The sequence below is a fragment of the Volvox carteri genome (genome assembly GCF_000143455.1).
Source record: "Volvox carteri f. nagariensis unplaced genomic scaffold VOLCAscaffold_51, whole genome shotgun sequence".
Classification (NCBI taxonomy): Eukaryota; Viridiplantae; Chlorophyta; class Chlorophyceae; order Chlamydomonadales; family Volvocaceae; genus Volvox; species Volvox carteri.
In genome coordinates, this window is record NW_003307594.1 from 58912 (window position 1) to 80518 (window position 21607).

General features: G+C 56.0%; 2 protein-coding genes across 2 annotated transcripts; both read right to left on the bottom strand.

The window, feature by feature from the left end:
* Positions 1 to 5224: 5224 nt before the first annotated feature.
* VOLCADRAFT_96274 (uncharacterized protein) lies at positions 5225 to 12967 on the bottom strand (the record flags this gene model as incomplete). The annotated part of the gene is made up of 12 exons (XM_002955389.1): positions 5225 to 5269; positions 5898 to 5913; positions 6680 to 6777; positions 7189 to 7239; positions 7581 to 7702; positions 8052 to 8588; positions 9261 to 9441; positions 9714 to 10352; positions 10840 to 10983; positions 11605 to 11680; positions 11822 to 12000; positions 12878 to 12967. 12 exons carry the CDS (start codon positions 12965 to 12967, stop codon positions 5225 to 5227), a joined length of 2178 nt encoding a protein of 725 aa, XP_002955435.1.
* Positions 12968 to 13548: 581 nt separating this feature from the next.
* VOLCADRAFT_106775 (uncharacterized protein) lies at positions 13549 to 18482 on the bottom strand. The gene is made up of 10 exons (XM_002955390.1): positions 18304 to 18482; positions 18135 to 18242; positions 17869 to 18062; positions 17604 to 17780; positions 17341 to 17440; positions 17050 to 17140; positions 16020 to 16117; positions 15419 to 15523; positions 15043 to 15169; positions 13549 to 14169 (listed from the first exon to the last, which is right to left on the bottom strand). The coding sequence occupies exons 1-10, from the start codon at positions 18418 to 18420 to the stop codon at positions 13964 to 13966; spliced, it is 1323 nt and encodes a 440-aa protein (XP_002955436.1). The 5' UTR covers positions 18421 to 18482; the 3' UTR covers positions 13549 to 13963.
* Positions 18483 to 21607: the final 3125 nt, after the last annotated feature.

Below are 21607 nucleotides of genomic sequence, written 5' to 3' on the forward strand. Positions count from 1 at the left end.
CGCGGGAGGCGGAGAGGCGTCTCAAGATATCCAAGAGGAAGGACTATTACAAAATACTGGTGGGGTGGGTGGGGGGCCCCCGCAGGATGTGTGTGTATGTATGTATGTATGTGTCTTTGGGTGTAAGGGTGGAGAGCAATTTGTATCCTACTTTCTTACCCCTTCCCTCCCCACCCCCAAGCCCCCTCACGCCCACTAGCGTCCCCCCCTTCCTAGTGAACGACATCCTTAACAACGTCTTCGTTTTAAATCTTTCCCCCTGTCTCTCTCTTGAGCTGGTCTTGGTGTTGGTCTTGGTGTTGGTTCGTATTGGATGGAACGATGTCGCGACAGGTCCTGTCGCTTGCTGCTGTTGTTGCTGTTGTTAATGACCTGTTGTCAATGACCTGTTGTTAATGGCCTCATGTGCTACACCATGTTGTCAGGGTGTCGACAAGTCCGCCGCGGACCGGGACATCAAGAAGGCGTACCGCGAGCTGGCCAAGAAGTACCACCCCGACAAGGTGGTGCGGGTGGTGCACAGTGCGCGAGTGTATGTGTGGGGGCGTGTGTGTGCGAGTGTATGTATGTGTGTGCATATGTTGCAAGTATCTGACCGGGCCTGGCACTGGCCAGGGGCTGCTGCCCAGCCCCAACGGAAAGACCGCCTACGCGCTCTCCCGTGTGTGTGTGTGTGTGTGTGTGTGTGTGTGTGTGTGTTTGGGAGGAGTGGCGGAAGGGTGGGGATGAAGGCGGGGGAAGGGGCCATGGAAGGCCGGGGAGTTGGGGTTTACTGTGGCTCTCTTACTGGGGCGCCGCATGAAGAACAAACAGTTTCCGGACCGTGTTGACTTTCCCCCTCCCTCCCCTCCTCCTCCCTTCCGTCGTATGTGCACCATCACCGTCACCATCACCATCACCACCACCATCACCACCATCACCGCCACCACCGCCACCACCACTCCTCCACACGCACTCAGGTGTCCGCGGAGGAGCGCCCCGCGGCGGAGACGCAGTTCCGCGAGATTGCCGAGGCGTACGAGGTGCTGTCGGACGAGCAAAAACGTACGGCATACGACAATGGCCAGGACCTGGACGAGCATGCTCACATGGAGCAGCAGTGGAATGGCTTCAACCCGGGAATGCACTTTACCTTCCGGTTTGGTTGAGTGAGGTTAATGCTGCGAGACGAGGTGTGTGTACGCACATATATATGTATGTATGTATGTATGTATGTATGTATGTATGTATGTATGTATGTATGTATGTATGTATGTATGTATGTATGTATGTATGTATGTATGTATGTATGTATGTATGTATGTATGTATGTATGTATGTATGTATGTATGTATGTATGTATGTATGTATGTATGTATGTATGTATGTATGTATGTATGTATGTATTGTTTGTGTGTGGGCCGCCCTGGTACACGCTGTCAAAATGAGAGGTGGGGGGGAGAGGGATAACAAACTGCAGCCTGAGCCACCAAGAGGGGAGTTTGATGTCGGTGAGTGAATGGGTGGGTGGTTGTGGCGATGGAGGCGGTCTTTGGTAGTTGATGGTAGTTATGGTAGTTGGTGGTGATAACAAGGGTAAGCCGTGGGGTAGAACTAGAGGCGCATGCGCCCAGAAGTCGGTTAGTTTGCAAATTTTTGAAGCGATTAGGAACCGTTGTGTCGTTGTGGTTACCAACTGTTATCTAACCTCAGCGGCCGCGTTCATGCCCTTGCGCGCGTTCAATGCTGTCGTACAGCCGTTAGCGACCGTACACGGTTTACAAGCAAGCGAGCGAACGTTCGAGCGAGCGAGTGGGCGAGGAAGCGATTGAGCAAGCGAGCGAGCGAGCGAGTGAGAAACTGGGGAGGGTTTGCTGTCAGTCGACCAGGGTTCGTGTATGTCAGTCAGTCAGTCAGTACATGTCATTCAAAGTGTTCGTTGGGTTCACTTCGGCCTTGCAATGGATGGAGTTTGTTTGGTTTGTGTTGGGAGCGCGTGCACGGTGAGATGAAGGCTAAGCGAACGAGCTGGCGAGCTGGTGATGACATTGATGGGGAGGGCTTAGCGAGAGACACACACACACACACACACACACAGACAGACACAGACACAGAGATACATACAGATACACCACCTTACCACCATCGGCATTTTTCCCTCGCGGCTCAAATTATTAAAACACACAAGATATGTCGCTCGGGGGAAGGGAAGGGAAAGGGGAGGAGGACAAGGTTTACCAGGGCTTTGCTGCAGGGGGAGCGCACAGTCGTACTGTGTCGTGAGCTGTGACCCTGTGGGGCATAGGCGAGATCTCACGGGGGTTCTACACGGAATGTAACACAGCGCCGTACAGAGGGCAATGTGCACGAGCGACATGTTGGGCACCTTTACATGCAGTGTAACGAGTTCGGGCTCATTTCTGAGGCCTACAGGCGCTTGTTCGACACGCAAGCAGCGGATACAGTTCTGCGACCCACAGTACGGCGTGCATGCACCTCAATGCTTTATCGCATGGGCCTCAATGCTCGATGCTCTTTTCCCCAATGCCGTTCAGTTCACATTGACTGCAGGATCAGTCAAAGATTTCCCTAGTCCTCAAGGTCTTACGAAAAGGCATCACTCGTAAGACACTTGTCCTCAAGTGGTTTCATTGCCCCGGGGGGGGTTGGGGGGTAATAGCTGGCTTGGGTGAGCTCAGCCTTTCAGGCCAGCTTCCGCGCAAGCGGGGCACCCGCCAGTGTCAACCTTTCTTTCTTTGCCTTACGGCGCCTGGTGGATAGATAAGCACAGACGTGGGAACAATGATTCGCATTTTGTTTGCCAGATGGATTCCGAGGATGGAGGTGTATGACGAGGTACCTGCGTTGGCCCCATCCATACTGCGAATGGGAGATGGGTTCCGGAGCGAGTTTGTTTAGTAGCGCTCCAGGGCTGTCACGACCGTGTCAAAAGCTACGAGCGCATGTCAAGGGGCCCTTAAGGAAACACGTCATTCCACGTCAGGGAATCAAGCTCAGAGCTGACCTCGCCGCCTCACGCGCTGTGTGACGAGCTCAGGCCTGTCCTCATATATGCGTGGGAAAGGATTCGCGGGTTGGTTTAAGCCAAAGGCCGTACTGCGCCGCGGTCATACTTGGCATGCATACACGGTCAGCGACGGATCGCGCATCCTCGCTCAACAAGCTGTTTTCGGATTAATGAGGTTGTTGTCTTGTTGGTCTCTTCCAAATATATTAATTTTAGACAATTCCTGCCTAGGATTGCTCATGGGCCTCTTCGCTCGTCTGGGCTGTGCAAGCTCCAGAAGCAGCAAGATGGCCACGATGAAACAACAACCACCGGCTTGGAAAACTGGGCCCGTCTCCTTTCCGGCATTTCGCGACACCTAAACATCCCCCAAACGTCAATCTTGAGACGATGGCACTCTGTAATCGTTGAACTGAGCTTGTCCATGGATGCGAATTTCCAAACCTCCATCCAAGCAAAAAATGTTCGACGCGTGTTTGTTGCCCTTTCACAATGCCGCTTGAACCCACTGGGGCCGCACTGAGCCGTACCGAAAATCATTATGTTGTGCAGTAGCGCTTCAGCCACGTCACGACGGTCGGTGGAAAGTCTCGCAACCACTGGGGAATCTGCCATTACACTCCCCGAAGTCCTCGGAACCCCACCAGAAGGCCTACCAGAGACATATCTGACACATTTGGCAAGAAGGGGTGATGTGCCCCAACAGAATCCCATCCTTTCCGTTGGACTCCCAGAGCTGCGAAACCCCGAAAGCGGCCGTAAAAGTCAACAACAACTCGATGAATGGCTCCTTCCGTAAGGCAAGGGCCAGGTAACAGCGCCGGGTTAGTGTTCATGGCTGCAGCCATATATCGTCTCCCATGCTCCATAGCTGACACCGCAGCAAGAAACACATTGTTGCACTGTTTGTGGGACTTGAACAAGCCAAAGTCGTTCTCGTGACACTGGCAATCCTATTGACAGAGTGAGTTGATCCGCTACTGTCTGTGCCACCGGACAGGCCCAGAAGTGATGACAGCGAGGGGATACACCTCCCAGGGAGTGTACTAGGTAACCTCCACAACCACACACTGCTGGCCGCGACATCCTGAGATGGGAACTTCCTAACATCGGCACCACATCAACCGTGAGACTCCACCAAACCTCTTTTTGTTCATTTTCCTATCGCAAGTGAGACCATAAATGATAGAATGCCCTTGTAGTTGGGCATTCTGCCTTACACTATCAGGAGCTCTGTTTTGCTCTTACTCCCCCGACCCGCCCTATTCGTAGTCCCGCTAGATTGCAGTAGTTCGGATAATTGATTGACAGGCCGCGGGGCGCAACTGGCACCTCTCGGCCACTCTTTGTACACCGTCACGTTGCCCCTACCTCTCCCTGTCGCGTGTTTAGGAGCCTGCCTTAGCGGCAAAAGCTGCTGGAAGGTCGGTTTGAGTGCCGCTGGCGCACCTCGGATTTCCCGTACGTGGGAGTGTCTGTGTTGCCGTGCTCAGGCGGTGATAGCTGTTTGTGCCGAGTGAGGGTTGCGTGTACAGCCGGCCTGTGGGTCGCACCAGACTGCGCCTTTCGAACGCTTGACTGGGCCATCGTCGGCTTTTTTGCTGCGGCGGTCAAGCAGATGGACGGGGACTGACGCAGCGTGTGGTTCCTCTTTCTGTTCCCCCACATGTCACAGGTCTTCATTGAAGAGCAGGTGCGGGCGGTAGGTGCACGCAACAAAGTTCGCAGTGCTGGTTGTTCTAATTATTGGTCCGTATGTAGTGTCTGCTCAACGACTCTGAAGTTATGAAGGGCCCTGTAACGTGGGGGCCCGCCTGTCCGCCCTGGATGGGACGTTTGTGGGTTCCAGTCCCACGAAGACATTGAGGTGCGTGTACGGTCAGTTCAGGTCAGTTTGAAAACGACCAGCAGAACGAGCAGCGTGTGCGTAGCTAGCTGCTTATATACCGGGCCGCGCAGGTGTGGCAAGCATTCGTAGCTGGCGTGGTGGGACTAGAAGGATTGGGATCATGCCAAGCGGCGAGGGATGATACTTCACGAATGGTCGACATGAAATCCGCGAAATCCCCTCGACACCAAACACAACATTACTAGTTTAATCCTCCCTAGCCGCGAAGGGCCTGAGGGCTTATGCTGTGCGGATGGGCAGAGTTACATATGCAGCTGTAGGACGTGTCTCAGGTTGCGCACTGCGGCTATCCCGTAGAGGCCTGGGATTTAGGACAAGTACACGCGGAGGGTTGCAGTTGGAGGCTTCCACCGCTGCGATCGTGGAGTCGTGCAACAGAAACGCGTGGGAGGGGTGGTCGGACGGATTGGACCTAAACGAGGGAAGAAGATCCCCTGGGTACCTAGGAATGTTGCATACCCAACGACTTACACCAGTACTTGATGCTGCCATGATATCTACCACTACGCAGGATTGACCTGACTAGTAAAGTTCTGATGTGAGGCAGGCGCTCCCCTTTTGGAAGATACTAACACGGGGAAACGCAACCCCGCTCGGCCAATGCCTTGCCCCTGCCCCGATCTCTTCCATAATGCCTAATACTGCTCTAACCGACGACACATACACAGCCCGCCTCTAATTTATCCAGCCTCACTAAAACATTCGCCATAACATGAATTAACGGCATCCCAGCATGCCATCCATGTCGCCTCATTGCTGTTGCTTCGGAACAGCTCTGCATGTATCCATTGTCAAAATCTGCCTGGACAACAAATTCAGAAGCGAAGTGCACGCGTCCGCCCGGTCGTATCCTCGTACGTTCACTTATTGACCTGCCCTCTCTTCTCATATTATTGACCTGCCGCATACTGCTCGTGACGCTCTTCAAACTAGAGTACGGTCGCATTCACTGCATTTACCCGTCCATCCGTGCGGCCGTACCTGTTTATCGGTGCGCCTGCTGGCAGACAAAGGGACGCAGCAGGATACGATGGATAGTCACATCGTCTATCCGCAGCGACTGCTTTTAATGATGAGACACACCAGAAGCATCTGCCGAATCCGCATCTGGAAAACATATGGAAAACAACATACACACCTAGGGGCCTCACCGCGCACAGCAACCCCTCACCCTACTCTCACCCCCACCACGTAACGAAACCCTTGTCGCTTCAGCGCTGGCCAAATTCGAGTTATGGCGGTCGGGAGCCGCTAACACAGAGGTCATGCGGCGAGTGTAAATCGTTTCGCGTCGCAAAAGTCTCCCCCTCTTTGCTTGCAGCCTCATCTGCCTCCAGTCTTTATGCATGCAGACGTGCATTCCTTCCCATTTCTTATTCCTTAAAGCCACGTACTCCCCGCACACGCGCACAAAAACATGTACACAGGCCGCGCATACAGGCCCTGCATTTTACGCGATGAATGTGTCATATTCTATGCGAACCATTCCATGCATCCGTCATGCAGTGACCATCATCATCGTCATCATCAAAACGCACCACCGCTGCCATGGCCGACCAAATCAGTCGCCGGCGCGGCGACAGCACCCGCATAGCAGACAACGCAATGCACCAGACAGCCACCTGCACAGCCGTAGTAGCCATCCCTCGAGCGAGTGCTTCGATGTCCCGCCCTCGCACAGGCCGAATGCTTGTGGGCACCAAGGTGGAAACTCTCTTCTTCGGCGGATTCCTGATGCGCGAGCTCCCGCCAAACTCGCTCACAGCACCTTCTGCCACTTGAACACCATTACCAGAGACAGAAAGGTTGTGATGCAGAACAATAGGGTGGCGATATTGACCAAGGCGAAGCCCGACAGGTCCTGCGGATGTATGAGTGGCAGCGTGTATGTATAAGGGTTGATGACAAAAAAACAAGCTGGCCCGGAGGGAAAGAGAGCCACCGGGCGTTGAGCGGGAAAGCAAAGGGGCTGCGAGGCAGGCTGCTAGCTATGCGGGTCGACAAGGCGTGCGGGCAGTACCGGATCAAGCTCACCCATTCCCATCCCATCAAGCACCCACCCATCCCATCAAGCACAAGCAAGGGTCCCTTTCCCACCTGGTAACGCAGCCCAGCTTCCGAGGCTTCATCAGTCCCCCTTTCGCACCAACCAGTCTTCTTCCCCAGCCTGACGATACAACCTAAGGATAAAGATGTCATGTGTGTTGGCCCCGTCCATCCATCCTTCTTGCGCTCGTACGCGCCACCCACCCGCCCATGTACCCGCATGTACCTGGGTTATCGCCTCTGGCAGTACCAGGTTCTCCCCAAGCATGCCCGTCACCTGGCACCGGACACCGCAGACACCGCATAAAGCATCCGGTCATCAGCAGGGCAAAAACGTATCTTCCCAAAATGTGGATACGCGTCAATCTTCATGGCATGCGCGACAAACGCAGACCCTGAACACCATGTCCTAGCGTTATACGTCTCCTATGCATCTATGTTAAGACAATCGTCAGTTTATTTGACGTTTAGATGAGAGTCATGAACCGTGCAGGTTTGTGTTTGCAAAGAGAAAGACGTAGTCCAGGCCAGGCCATGTTCGCACTGGGAGGCACATATACAGACCGTGAGCCCAGCAGCGCAAACCCCGCTGGCCTCCTGCTGCCCCATGTCGCTTACGATGTTGAAGAAGGCCAGCGCAAAGGTGCCTGCGGTGAGCAGGATGTCGAAGCGGATGAGCTTGTTGCGGCTGAAGTCGAGCTGGATGTTGATTAGATCCTCCGTGTCATCGATGTACTCGCCTGCGCAGGACAGGGGGCAGCTAGTTGCAACCGGGTGCCCTGGGGCCATTCGACGCTTTGGCGCTCAAGAAACACCAACAGGGCCTGCTCACGGAGGAAGGGCGCTGAGAACGGAGCACTCATCCCCCTAGCCGGCGTTATTTACAGAGCTAGGTCGGTAGGAATATCCTAACTTCCTATAGGCGGGTATACCCATGCGGCAGCAGCGGCGGTCTCGACGCTGGACACTGACCGCACTATGCAGCCCATCGAGGCGCACGCGTAGCCATCGATCATGGGCCCATCGTCGATCCGTCATCCCGACCTGAGACGCCTCCAACCCACTTCACCCAACCACCCAGCCGCCCACCTATGGACATCAGGGTCTGATAAGTCGTGTCCACAATGATGGCATATGACTCCAGCAAGTTTTCAACATCGAGGAAATCATGTTCAACAACTTCATTACCGCCCGGGCCGCCGCTGGCGGTCACGCCGCCGCTCCCTGGTCCCACTGCCGCCGCGGCGGCCGCCGCCACGGCCGCCGCCTCTGCCAGCGCCTCCCCCAAGCATCCCGACTTCTTGCCCACCTGATGCCGTACAGCTCGCGCCGCCAGCGATGCCGGGCGCATGTAAGAGGCCGGCAGGCTGCTGCCCATAAGCATGGCGAGCTGATGTGCGTCGGCATGCGTCGGCGGCGACGGCGGCGAATTCAGGGACGCTTGCTGGTCAGCGGGGCCGGCGGCGGGGTTGGGTGTGATAGAGCCTATGAGAGACGCAAAGCTTGGGTGATGGCTGTGATGTTGCTGCTGTTGCTGTTGAGCTGCAGCTGCCGCGGCCGCGACAGCCGCTAAGCGCATGTGTGCTTGTTGGGTGAGGCACATGCGGACCATGTCATCATCATCCTCTGCAGCCAAGAGAGCGCGGGAGTGCGGGTTGTGTCCGAAAGGATATGGGGTTATGGGGATATCCGGAAAGCAGAGAAATGGGTGAAATGGGAAGCAGGGCACCGGCTCCCTAACCCCCGTGGGAGATACGGAGGGCTAGAGGCGGCATGATGAAGGCAAGGGGGTAGTGGCGGGCGCGGCAGTCGAGGGCGGAGGATAGGGCGGCTGGTATCATAAGAGCGGGCTGCTGCCGCAGGAGCCGGGCCGACTTTGAACGAAGGCGATCCGGGTAATACGCAAGTGGTGCACAGCTTGACGTCACATAGACATGAAAACTCGACTGCCTCGCGAAATGAGTGCATATGCGCACGTGTTCATTGTTGCATAGCTGAGCCGCGTGGGCGTAGGCAACGGCGGAAATAATTTGTCTGGGGCTTTGGATGCTAATGGCCAACCGGGGAGAGCGAGTTTGAGTAGTCGACAACCCTACGGCCAATTAAACCCAAACCCTGAACATACGCACACAACAACCCCTACGCCAGTTAAAAAACGTATTGCCAGAAACCTTCCTTAGGCACACACATGCAACGTGTGCCACCCACTACTCACTCCTCAATCACCAACCCCTTACCCATCCACCCAATTGCTCGCTCTCTCGCTCGCCCCGTCAGCCACTCCGCCAGCTCACTCACCCATCAGCCTTTCCAGCGCCTCCCTGGTGGCGGTCACCCGGGTCACCAGCCGAGCGTGTTGCGTCTTGACCCGCCGCACCGCCTCCAGGTTGGCCGTGTCCGCGGTCTTCATCAGCGCCTCCAGGGCCGGCTGGCAGTTCACTTGCAGCGCATCCACCTCCCTGGACAAGTGAGTGCAGATCTGCAGGACAATAGGCCAGGCGCCGGGGCATTAGGGCAAAGCAAGACAGGGTAGAACAGCACAAACATTGGTCCATACCGCCGCGTAGGACTGAGGGAAAAGCATGTGAGCCGACGACCAGACAGGCGGCCAAGTAAGGAGAGGGATATGAAAGGGAGCCAAGAGACTTGAGACAACGCTCTCAACCTACCCCCATCACCTTGCCGTCGACGCGCCCGTCCCATGCCGCTGCCGCTCCATCACACGTTCCTGCCCGACCCCAGCAACCCCACCTCAGTAAGCGCCGTCTCCAACACCAGCATCTCAAACGGCTGATACTCCGGGTCGAACGCATTCGTGGATGCAGTTTCACTCCCAGGACCACTCACGGACGGCGGCGCTGCTGCAGCCGCTGCTGCTGCGGCCACTGCAGCACTGAGGACCGCTGCCCCACCGCCAGCCGGACCACCACCACCACCGTTCCGCAACGACACGGCCTTCGAGCAGATGTGCGGCTCCGGGTGCGATTGCGCCGAGGCGGCGGCGCCACCCCCCGACTGCGCTGCTACGGAAACGTGCTGCTGTTGCTGAGACTGCTGATGCGGAGTGATTCCTGATGCTGGCGACGGCTGTTGTGGAGGCTGCGAGGTAGGTTGATTGCAAAAGGATACGAGGGCCGGCGGATGCGCCAGGCCGCCGTTGCTGACTGTTGTCGTCGGTCCCGCTGTCGGTGGCAGCGGCGGCAGCGGTGGTGGCGCAGCGGTTGAAGCTATCGTGGAGCCATGCTGTAGCGCCCAGTCCATCACCACCCCCTCCAAGTGGTTCAGGAAACGGTCTTTCAGCTCGGGCGTCGCCGCCGACGTCGGCCGCTCTGGTGCTGCCGACGGCGGGGCCGGAGGCTGCAGCCCGCCGTCGTCCAGCGGCACCACCACCTGCAGTGGTAGCGGAATGTGCAAAGCACCGCGGCGGCACAACGCAACAAGCAGGAGCGGCAAAAGTGCGGTCTCTGCTGCAGTTCATCAGGAGAAGGGAGGGACATAGAGCCCCGAAAACTTTCCAGGGTTACGGTGTGCCGTTATCCACCTGGCGCGAAAGTTCCCAAGTTCAGCCCCGGCTGTGTCGGCCACCTGACCCAGCCCCAAGCACTGCTCCAGCCTTTTCCATTTGGCCGGCTCAGCTCAGTTCAGCTTTAGAACCTTAGGTGGCGTGATGTCAGGTGACGCCACTCGAGGTATCAGGCCACCCTAGGTGATGTCCGACAGCGCTAGCAGCCGCTGGATTGCGTTGATAAAATATGGCCTAGCACCCGCAGCAGCTCCATGCAGGGAGCCATGCAGAGGGCAGGTCCTGTCCGGTCCGATGCAAGGCAAGAACCTCGTGGCCCGTGCTGACCACAGCACTTTTGCCGGTCCACCTCACCTTGTCGTGCATGATGATCAGCCGTACATGCTCCATACTGAATACCAGTGCGTTGTCACGGACTAGCAACTGGGCCAGGGTCTCGGTGCCCAATGCGCTGTCCATGAGCCGCATGTCGCGCATCGGGATCTCCAACCTGCACGTCTGCGTGCCCGCCGATGTGGGTCAGGCGGCCATCGCGAATTCCGGGAATTAGAACCCGGATGGATACAAGTCGCAGTACCAAGGCCATGTTGATGTTCTGACACGATGGGGATTTGGGTTTTTGCCGCTTGAAGATATTCGATGCTGCATAGGAGTGGGACGCCATGATAGGTTTATATGCTTTGATTTCATGGCCGTGTTGGTCTGCCTGAAACCTTGGGTTGCGGAGAAAATTGACATGTGTCTGTGGGGCTTGGGGATGTGAAGGCGTAAGGCTGGGAACATGTACAGAAGGCGACGGTATGCTAGCCCTTAGGAGGCCCCCTGACGAGGGGCATACGACGCGGTGCAACCTTCCAATATTTTCCCATCTTCCCAGTGGACTCGTACGGCTCCTGAACAACACAAGAGCCCTAAGTTTTTCTAGGGCCAAGTGCAATAGGTTAGGAATGGGCCATGTCGGCTCATTTCTTGACGGAATGGGGAGGAACCCCGGGCGCGTCATGAAGCCCTGTGCGCGTTCCACAACGGATAACCCCTAGTACGAGCCGTGCAGCGCTGATAACGAGGCCACGGTCCGAATTCCCGGCATCCCTGCAGCTTCTCCCCCTCCAGCCACACCTGTATAAGCTGGCGCTTATCAAGGGTGAAGACTTGACGCTCTCCGCTCGCTCGGAGTACCAACCATCTCATCGCCCTGCAAAACGGCGAAAAAAAGTTGAAAGACTTATCAACCGACACAGAACGCCCTTGCACGCATCGCAGTGGAACCTCTTCATCACACGTGACGTAGCCGGTTCATGACAACGTTTGTTTTGCGAATTATAACCAAGCTTACCTTGTTTTCTTACCACGAGCACGGCCCAGGAAAGCTTTAAGGTCGCCAAATGACTTTGTCGGCACCATTGTGTTGCTCCGGGAGACCGGCTGAAAGCCGTCAGTGTGTCCCCCATGGCCCGACAATTCTGGGCTTAATGCAGAAGTGCTTATGGCTTCGCCTCCCAGGGGCTTGTACCCCTGTGATGATGGAGAGGAATGGAGGCGGTGAAACATGGGAAGCTATGACATCTCCAAGGCAACGAGCATAAATTTAAGGCAAGCTGCTAAAATTGTGTCGACATCGAACAAAGCTTGTGCATAGGTGACATAGGACATGTGAAAGGGGACAACGCTTGTCATGATTGAATAATTCCGTTGATGCAGTTAAGACTACAATCTTTGGTTCATTGGCCTGTACTGCTGTAACTACGAATACTAATTATAACAAGGACCTTTCCTTTTGAAATGTCTATAGATGTAATTGATCTGAATAGAGGCCGCTCGCAAAATGCAAGGTTCTTTGACAGTCCGCTCACGCCAGACATCGCAGCTCTTGCATGCGAAATGCACACGAGGAAGGAAGCTTGTATGTTGCGTTCAGGCCAGGAGGAGCAATTCTGGTAGGCACTTGTGGAACCTTCAGAAGGGAACTTCAGCTGATTGTGTATGGAGACCTAGTAAGGGACTGGTAAATGTTGACATCATGCAGATTCAAGCCCGGAGATTTTGACAGCTTTCTTTTATGGGCGTGCTTTAGCGATTACAATCAACAAGCGCCTAAGCGAAGCAGTGATTGATGTTGTCAGCGAAGTCAGCAAGGCGATGGCAGAACGGCCACAGAAGATTACCGAGTTCCAGGTATCAACGCATAGACCTTTCCGTTACAATTGACTGCTGGTGGGGTGAGGGACCAACACGCGCTTCCGCAGCAGCAGGATGCCCTGCGCCGGCTGCCGTTAAACCCTGAAGTTTGTACAACCGCGTTACCTTCAACTTTACCTGACCACGCACAGGAGGAGGTAATGGCCCTGGCACGCAAGGAAATGTCCAGCAGCGGCTTCCTGCCAGAGCGCACATCGTCGGGGAGTGCGTCCGGCTCCTCACCAAGCAGGGGTGGCGGCAGCATTACGGCAGCTGCAGCGCCCATCGACCCCCAGGCGGCCATTGACGACCTTCGTGCTGAAATTGCGTACGCACGTGCCAGCTTGAACGAAATCCGCGCAAAGCAGCAGACGCCATCCGGGCAAAACTAACGTGGCTGGCGTGCTTGTCTGGGCCGTCATTCGCTCGCAGCATGTTCGCGCAGCCTTTATACTGGCAAGCGGTGGCAATGTATGGATGGCTGTTGCGGCAGCAGTGCAGCAGGAAAAGGAACCACGAATTTGGGTCTGCCGAGCCGACTGGTCGGTTAGCTGGCAGATGAGCTGCGCAGGGATCTTGTGGTTCATCTCCCGCGTGCACGTGCGAGCTGATTTGTGTTACCAAGGTTGGGTTTTGGTCGTCATCCAGCCAAGAATTAACTTTGATGCTATACACACGGCCACAACTGCACTATGGGCTTCATGAGAGATGTTGTGGACAAACCGCAGGTTGCAAGCCATTAAGGGGATTATCGGGATGGCAGAAGGCTAATCATGCAGCTGTCATCTGCAAACGGTTAGAGCATTGCAACTCGTGCTACTGGGGCCTCGCTCTGAAGAACATCCAGGCTGATGCCGTTTGATGCACCGAGTTTGATACGCTCCGCGGCGACCAGAATCTTTCAGAAGTGCCACGGCCGGGAGAGCTTGTCAGCACAAGACACCAGGCAACACAGTTGCACGCATGTGGGAAAGGAACGGCATTTACCGCAAACGTCCAAACACAGCAGACCACGTCAATAGACCACAATCGCAGTTTTTGCTGGTGGCGACGCTGCCACGAGCTATCCCGCAACCACCGCACTACCCTCGGATAGCTTCAGCCTACGTTGTTGCCTAGCTAGCTTTTTGTCTACACGCTCGCCGGAATCAGGTGCGCATGGCAGTTCATCCAGACGCAGGTTTATTGCCATGCCATCAACAAGAGGCGCTTTCCTTCCGCCTTGTTTATACCGTGCAGTCCAGCTCCCCGCGCGCAATTGACCGGCGGCACGGCGCAAGTGCTGCCATTCGATCACCGACTATTTTCCGGCAAGTAGCCTCTTTGCCACCTCGCGCGCCCCGATCTGACCGACTTGTTCGTTGGTTATAACGAACAACGGTATCTCAATCAGGATCTTGTGGAAGGGCGCGCGGCCCTTGCGCATGAGGAAGCCCTCCAGCAGGGCACCCGCTTTCACTCGCGGCAGAAGCTTAGGTGTGATACCGCCCGCGATGTAGACACCGCCTGGGGTCAGTGGCGAAGGCGAAAGGACAGTGGGAAGCGTGTGGGTTTTAGCTGTGTTCATCTTGGTGTGGTGGCTGACCTACAGTGAGGGCAACCCCATACTGAAGGGGAGTTGCGACGGACTTCACATCCATGTGCATTGGGAAGAGGAGCGCGCGGGATGTAGAGCCCCTGGTGGAAGGCAATGCGTAACGTATGTATCCGGGAGGAGTGCAGACTGGCTAGGGTTACGATGAATCCTTTTTTTTCGACCGAAGTGGTGGGTCATGTACGCATGTATGTATGCACGTGCGTGTACGCTCAGACTTATTTCATTATCCTTAATTGCAGAGCTAAAGTAGGGTGGGGATTCCCACAAACGGTGTAGGGCTGTAGGGTTTTAGCCCAACCGCCACTCCGCATGACAAATCTCTACTCGACATGACAAATCGTCTCACGTGAACAATTTTAGAGCAAGCGGCGTTAATATGCCGGGATGAAGGCTGCATGAGGATAAAAACGTTGGCACTGATTCGCATGGACGTTTGATGTGTTGAACGGGACACTTAGGCCCGCGAGACACGAGTGGAGCGTATGGGAGAATCCAGTTCATCCATGAAAACTGTGTGCGCTTCTTTCTGTTGGGAAGACGGCAAGGCGCACCGCACATGGACAAAGCGACTCACCCAAGTCACAATAGGACATGACGATAAAAGCAAGATGCCTCTACCCTTTTCAGCCCCCAATTCACATCACACATACACTACTCCACTTCTCGGCACCGGGCCGCCCGCCTTGTCCCACCCCACATGAACCCAGTGAAGGTAGCTGTACGGGCTATTTGCCCCTCTTCCCACAACTTCACGTCTCCTAAACCCATCCACCCTGACCCACCTTTGGCCAGGCAGCGCAGCGCCATTGCCCCAGCCTCCGCACCCACAATGGCAAACATCATATCCACCGCCTCCACGGCGATGGGATCGCTGCCTTCCAACGCGGCAGCGCTGATCTCTGCAGCCTTCTGTGAGGACCCTCGTACCGCATGGGCCAAACAGAAAAAAGATATCAGGTATCGTCCGGGTAGTCAGCCAAAATGCTACTTTACCGCTTTGTGAGTCCATAAAAGGACTGGAAAACATGCCAGGAATAAAGGGTGGACCCACCGGACCGGACTCGGACGGCGCAGACCCCGAAACTACCATCTTGCCGGCGCGGCAGCACTGCAATCTACTGTTCCGGCTTTATATTGCCACATGCAGGATTAACCAACCTTCTTATTCTTGAGTTTCGTGCCAGCCAGCAGTTCTGGTCGGTTCGCGGCCTCATCCGTTAGGAGGAACTCGTAGATCAGCTCAAGACCTCTCCCGCAAGCCACCTGGCAGGAACGTATACGCAAATACACAGGCACATGGACGGAAAATGAGGAGGGGGCCTGATGCTGTCAGGGTGGACAGGTCGGTCCGTGCACAAGCGACCAGGTACAACGGGCGCACGGTGCACAGACCCAGCCTTCCAAATCCGCGCTTAACTTCTCTGTCCTGCAATGTCCTGCAGTTACCCCCCGTGTACTACTGGGTCGGTCCAAGCCGCCCTAACCTGACATCGCCCTATCGTTAGCACGAGGGCTGTAAACATACGACTGGGAGCCTCAATCGGTGAGCCCCAACGACCCAGCTCTCGGCCGCATCGAGCTTCTGATGAGCTGCCTCCCTGGACCTCCCACGGCCGGGAGGCTCTGAGGCTGCTGTTGCTGATAATGCTAATAACGATGGTGATGGTGATGCACGCTCACGAAAACTGGCGGCTTCTCGCCTAGCTTTACGTAACTACTTCTGGGGTGTTCACATGCTAATTGACTTCCATTTCCGTACCTGCTCTATCTCGCAGTGGCCGTGCATGTTGGTGACATAGCGCGATAGAGCCTCCTGCTTCCAGCCGCGTGGAGCGAAGGTTGCGTGGGAGCCCTCACCTGCAGAGGGGACCCGATACGTCCGCCCGCTCACCCACATTTCCGTGCAGAACGCACAGGTAGAGAAATGCCCTCAAGATGGACGGCCGTAGGAGCTACTGCTTACACCAAGTGCATGGCCAACCACAATGAGAGACCACAACCCCCTTCCTGTGTGACCTCAAGCGTTTCCCGTATGATAAGACTGGACTTCCGGAATAAAAAAGTATTCCACGCGGTCTCCGGGGCACTCGGCATGTACGCACTCCTGTCCCAACCCGCCCGCTTCTGCGGTAACACGCCACGAAGCGCTCCCACCCCCCCACCCGGCCACTTTGGCGTCGGTCACCTCCTCCCGGTTTGTGCCGGACCGGGGATGCAGCTTCACCCATGCGAACTTTCCCGCATTCGCCTTCGCCTTTGTTGCAGGGCACCCTAATCGGTTTTACCCTTACCGACTTGTTTCACTTCAGTGTCAGACCCGGGTTCCGCGAATTCCCCGACAGTCCATGGTACCGCCCCACTTTCAAATTTTACTACCCTTTTCCTACGGGGTATCAACCCCTGCAGTAGCCAAGATTCAACACCACACTGGCAATCGTAGGGACGAATACATCGCACCACTCTATGCTTATCCCTTGTTTAGGTTTGCCTCCTGTATCTCCAAGCCAGCCTAAGGCTTCGGCTGTTTGCACTTCGGCTGTTTGCATTGTAAAAGACCACAGCCAGCTGTTCGGCCACCTCCCGCTGGTTCCCCCTCTTAGATAACGTTGATACAGACTCCTCGGCAAAGTGGTGACAAGCAGACAGGCTAGAGTACATAACTGCAACTGCGGTTCCGGAGCTACGGGCAGCCAAGGCCTAGTTGCTCTGAATATCAGTAGTTAATATGATTTTGAGTTCTCTTGCGCGTAGTCCCCTCTCCGCCCCTCCCCTCCTCCCGGATGTCTCACCGGGCCACACCTTGTACGCCTGGATGCCGCTGTCCCACATGAGCTGAGCGGCGCCCAGTCCCGTGCCCGGACCCATGACCACCTTGGGGCCCTGAAGGAGCCCAGGGAAGGGTAGTGTACGGCCAATATGCACAGTATAATGAAGATGGCTCAGTTCGTTGAAACATGCGTGGTGAAGATCGACACGAGGCGCTGCGTAGGCCATGCGCTCTGCTTCCATTTCACATGGACAACGCGCTTTCTGTAATAACCCGTTACCCCTGTCCCTCTTCCAGTAGCGCGCACACCCACCCAGGGGGCCACGGGCGTCTCGTTTAGGGCCACCATGTCCTTCGGCTCCAGGGCGGGAATACCATACCCCACAGCTTCGAAGTCATTGAGGAGTGCCACCCTGATAGCACCGGGAGGGCGGCCGGGAAGGCGGGAAGAGGGAGGGCGCGTAGGAAAACACAAGCGGGCATTAAATGAGGGAGACCTGGACTGGCGGTTGGGGTGAGAGTGGTGGACAGGCAGGGGCTGCCTGCGTTACTGCCCGGCTCTTACACCACACGCACTCCTCTTCATCACCGCCTGGCGCTTCCTGGACCACACAGTTGCATACGGAGATGCGCACGTGCAACTTGGGGGCAACACAAAGGATTATGCCAGCATGAATGCGTTGCGACAGGTCGGAGAGCTCGATCGTTGTCCGAGGTGGGGCTGAGACAAATGGTGAGCCACGTATGGGGGATCTGCGCATGACTGACACACGGGGGCGGCGGGCCTGCTACATGTTGTCAAGCAAGAGCAACCCCATTTAACACTCCCATGCAGGCGTACCGGAAGCCGTGCTTCGCCTGCAGTTGGTCCCCATCCACAATCCAGTTTACGTTTGTCATGTTACAACGGTTGTCGTTGACGGCGCCTGCAATCGCGAGAGCTGCTGCTTGAGGCGGGCTTTGCCCCACTGACGGCTCCGACAGGAAGGCATCGACGACCGCGTCGAAGGTGGAGTACTCCGACGTAGGATACACCTGAAAAGCTAAGACGCATTCCGATTAAGTCATAGTCGCCCACGTCATGCCTAGGGTAGGCTATCTTCGCACCTTTGCAAAAAGTTGAGTCGCCGCAGTGCTGCCGAGAACTGTCCGCCACGCCGACAGGCGCGCATTTGTTCCGCCAATGTCACCAACTAATACCACCGCTTCCGAAGCCTGCTTCGCATTGATACGGCATCAAGCACTATTTCGTCGCAAGATAGACGCAACATCCTACCTTGTTCTCCGCGCGAGCAACCGCAATTCGTCTAGATACTACTCCACGTTTTAAATATGCCTTCCTTGTCGAACATGGATGTTGCGGCAGATGGCTCGAAAGAATGGGCACCGCCATGATGAAGCCCTTTACACAGGTTCTCTGGACAACGGCTTTTCTACATAGTCACAACACAAATGTTTCAAGTTGATGGTGTCATTATCTCCAGCCTAGCACAAATACAGTCTGAGTCGATGCGTACGGCCCTAGGGTCGCTGGGAGGAGACATGAGAACGGGCCTTGTGGTAGCTGTCCTGCATACATGCAGGTCACAATTCATTAAATCAGTAAGGAAATGGTAGAAAGGTGCTTGCAAAACATTGGTCCAGTGTCTAACCTCATGGCCCATGGGCCGATGTCAAGACACCAAGCAAAATCAAGCCTAATTGCAAACCAAGCACAGTCATGCAAACAAAGCAACAAAGGTTGAAGTCAAATCACAACAACTGGTATGTGCCCCTAGGGAACGCTGCCATTACAGCCATTCCTGCGGTAGCTCCAGTGCTTTTCTTGTCCGGAAACATCCTTTCAACACGAAACATCGAGTTTACTGCATTAATTCATGCGCCTAGCGAGGAATCATCGACTTCAGATTGCCTGTTAATGGAGGCCTACGGAAGTGATTTTGGTGGCCCGAAGGCTTTGTCCTTACTTGCATGCAACCACACCTGTGCATAAAATTTCCACCCGACCCCCCAAGCAGCTCGCCAACCGCACGCCACGCCACGCCACGCACGTTTTTTCCCACCTAATAAGCTCCACCAAAATACCCGGAGTTCGAGTCCGTAGCCATAAGAAAAAACACCATAAGACATGCACCCCTCAGCGTCGTTGTCCTGCTGCCTGCCCCTACAACCCCCTGCATTGCAAGGAATAACCCGAGGAATACTTCCCTGCTCGCCCGCCAAACGTCCGCTCACTGTTGCCACCGAAAAAGCCACTGTCTTATACACGCGGTAGGAATGTGCACACACGCACAAAGCAGGCGCACAATCTTAGGCCACCAGGAATCCATTCAATCATCCAAACGCGCAACACCTCGCGCAAGCGCTCTTTCAGCATCAAGGGGCTTTACCGGTCTCTTCTGGAACCAGCTCCCAGCCCCCGCGACCTAAGTGAGCAGGCACCCCAGTCCGGTGCGGATTACTGGCGACGGTCGACCGGTCGCGGGGCCGGTGACCCGACCATGGACACCCGACCATGGACCCCCGACCCAACCTGTCCCAACACAACGCAACTCAACACAATCCGCATTTTGCTGGGGTGAAAGCAAGGAACCCACTGCCCCATTCAGCGTCCTTATCCACTTGTCAAGCAGAGCGCCATACCACCACGCAGACATATTGCCACCGTCGTCTCTTACCTCTGCCCGCTTGCCACCGCTGGCCTCCTCGCGACGCGACACATACGCTGACCTTTGCAGGAAGCTCCTCAAACCAACACACACATTTACAAAAATCTACCTGCCTGTCTACTTGCTTCTTACGAACCGGCACCCCAATAAATTACTCAAGGAGAATCGCGCGCGCCTATGTGAGTGTGCATCGTATGACCGTATGTGTGTGTGTGTGTGTAACCGTGTGTGTGTAACCCACACTCACTGTTTGCGTAGCCCAAACTGAGCCGACACCGCGGCGTGTCGCGATGTCTTGCGCACCCGTATGCGTATGCATATATGTATGTATGCATGTGTGTGTTCGTGTTCCTTCACGGGTGGTCTGGAAGTATGTCCTCCTGTGGACACACCATCACCGCCTGATTGTAGTTGCACACTGTGCCGGGCTTGAGGCGCCGCGGCTTGCGTGGATCCTCCGCCACATCCACCACCATCTGCACACGCTTCACGTTGCTGCGGTTGCGCACCAGGTGCATCACCCGGTTGTTGAGCTGGAAGGGAGGGGACGAGGGGGGAGGGGGGAGCGAGGGCGCGGGCGCGGATCGAGAGGGGGGAAGGGAAAAGAGGGAAAGAGCGGGCTAAGAAACGGAAAAGCCGCCGATACTATTCTTACAGAACAGGGTAATTGGGAGAGGGAAAACAATGGCTTGCTGAATACAGCTACCGCGCGCCACCGGCCGCTCCCCTCCTAGTCTCGCCCCCTACCCTCAATCGCATCACCACGGGGGATGTGGAGGGGTACCACACCCGCGCTCCGGGTAACTCGCATTCTGTCCACGAGGGGGTGCCCCCAGGGGGACCAACCTGTCCACCAAAAGGATCTCAGCCTTTAGGCCCTTGGGAGTCCCCCCACCCCGCGCCCCGTGTCCCCAACCCCCGAGCCCGACAACCCTCTCCCCACCCCCGGAGCGTACCTCGAACACCATGCCCTCCGCCATGGGGATCTGCACGCACTTGTCCGAGATTTGTTCATCAAGCTGACGGCCCGATAAGCCACGGCGTTCCGCATCGGGACACACATGGAAGCTAACGTTGGGGTGAGTCACCACCGGCAGGTGGATGCGGTGGGCGAACTGGGGCCGGCAGCGGCGGGTGGAGGGAGGGCGAGGAAATCAACAATTAAGTAGGTACGGGAATTGGGTATAATGCCAGCTGCGAAGAAAGGAATCCGGATCAGTCGGTAGCTCCGAGTTTGTTCCCCAGTGATGGGCTAAGGTGGGTGCGGTTTTAGGGTTCGTGTGTCGGGGTGTAAGAAAGCTCTAGGACACGGAGGGCATAACCTGACTAGCTCAAGTCCAAAAAGGAACAACCGCCCATGTCCAAAGCACCACTAACTGTCCCTGGGAACGGGGGCAGGAGAGAAAGGACAGGAAGGTAATTATACCCCCACATCCCCCAAACTCCCCCCTCTCGGGGCGACGTACGTGTTTTGACCTGCTCCAGCTCCGGTTCACTCACCTTGGCGTATCCGCCCATGTCCTGGTGCGGCTTGATCTGGGTGCCGGGCTTCATGCGGGCGAACTGCAGCCTGACCACCTTGTCCATGTCCCCCTTGCCAACGATCTGTGCATGGCATAGCACACCGCAGCAAAGCACAGCGCCAGAGGGCAGGCGTGAGATGAGCTGAAGGAAATGGAGGGGGGTGTGTGTGTGTGTGGATGTGAGAGGGCGTGAGGGTAGAGCCCGGAGGCGCGGGCCGGGGGGGAGGGTGGGGGGATGGGATTCTGATGGCAGCAGAGCGCGGGGTTGCTGAGCTGCTGCAGCAGCTGATAAACAAGCACTCATTGCCCGCCGCAGCCAACAACTGCTACCTAAAGGCTACGGCTTGCTAATTCCTCCACTCTCCATGGTGTTTTGGCTTCTAAAGGT

Bases quoted from the DNA above. Each gene is read 5' to 3' on its own strand.
- VOLCADRAFT_106775 (XM_002955390.1), bottom strand. From the start codon at position 18,420: ATGGCGGTGCCCATTCTTTCGAGCCATCTGCCGCAACATCCATGTTCG. The intron at 17,781-17,868 runs GTACGCCTGCAT...AGTCATGCGCAG, and splicing joins CAGGCGAAGCACGGCTTCCG to ATCCCCCATACGTGGCTCAC. The intron at 17,141-17,340 runs GTGGGTGTGCGC...GGGCTCCTTCAG, and splicing joins AGACGCCCGTGGCCCCCTGG to GGCCCCAAGGTGGTCATGGG.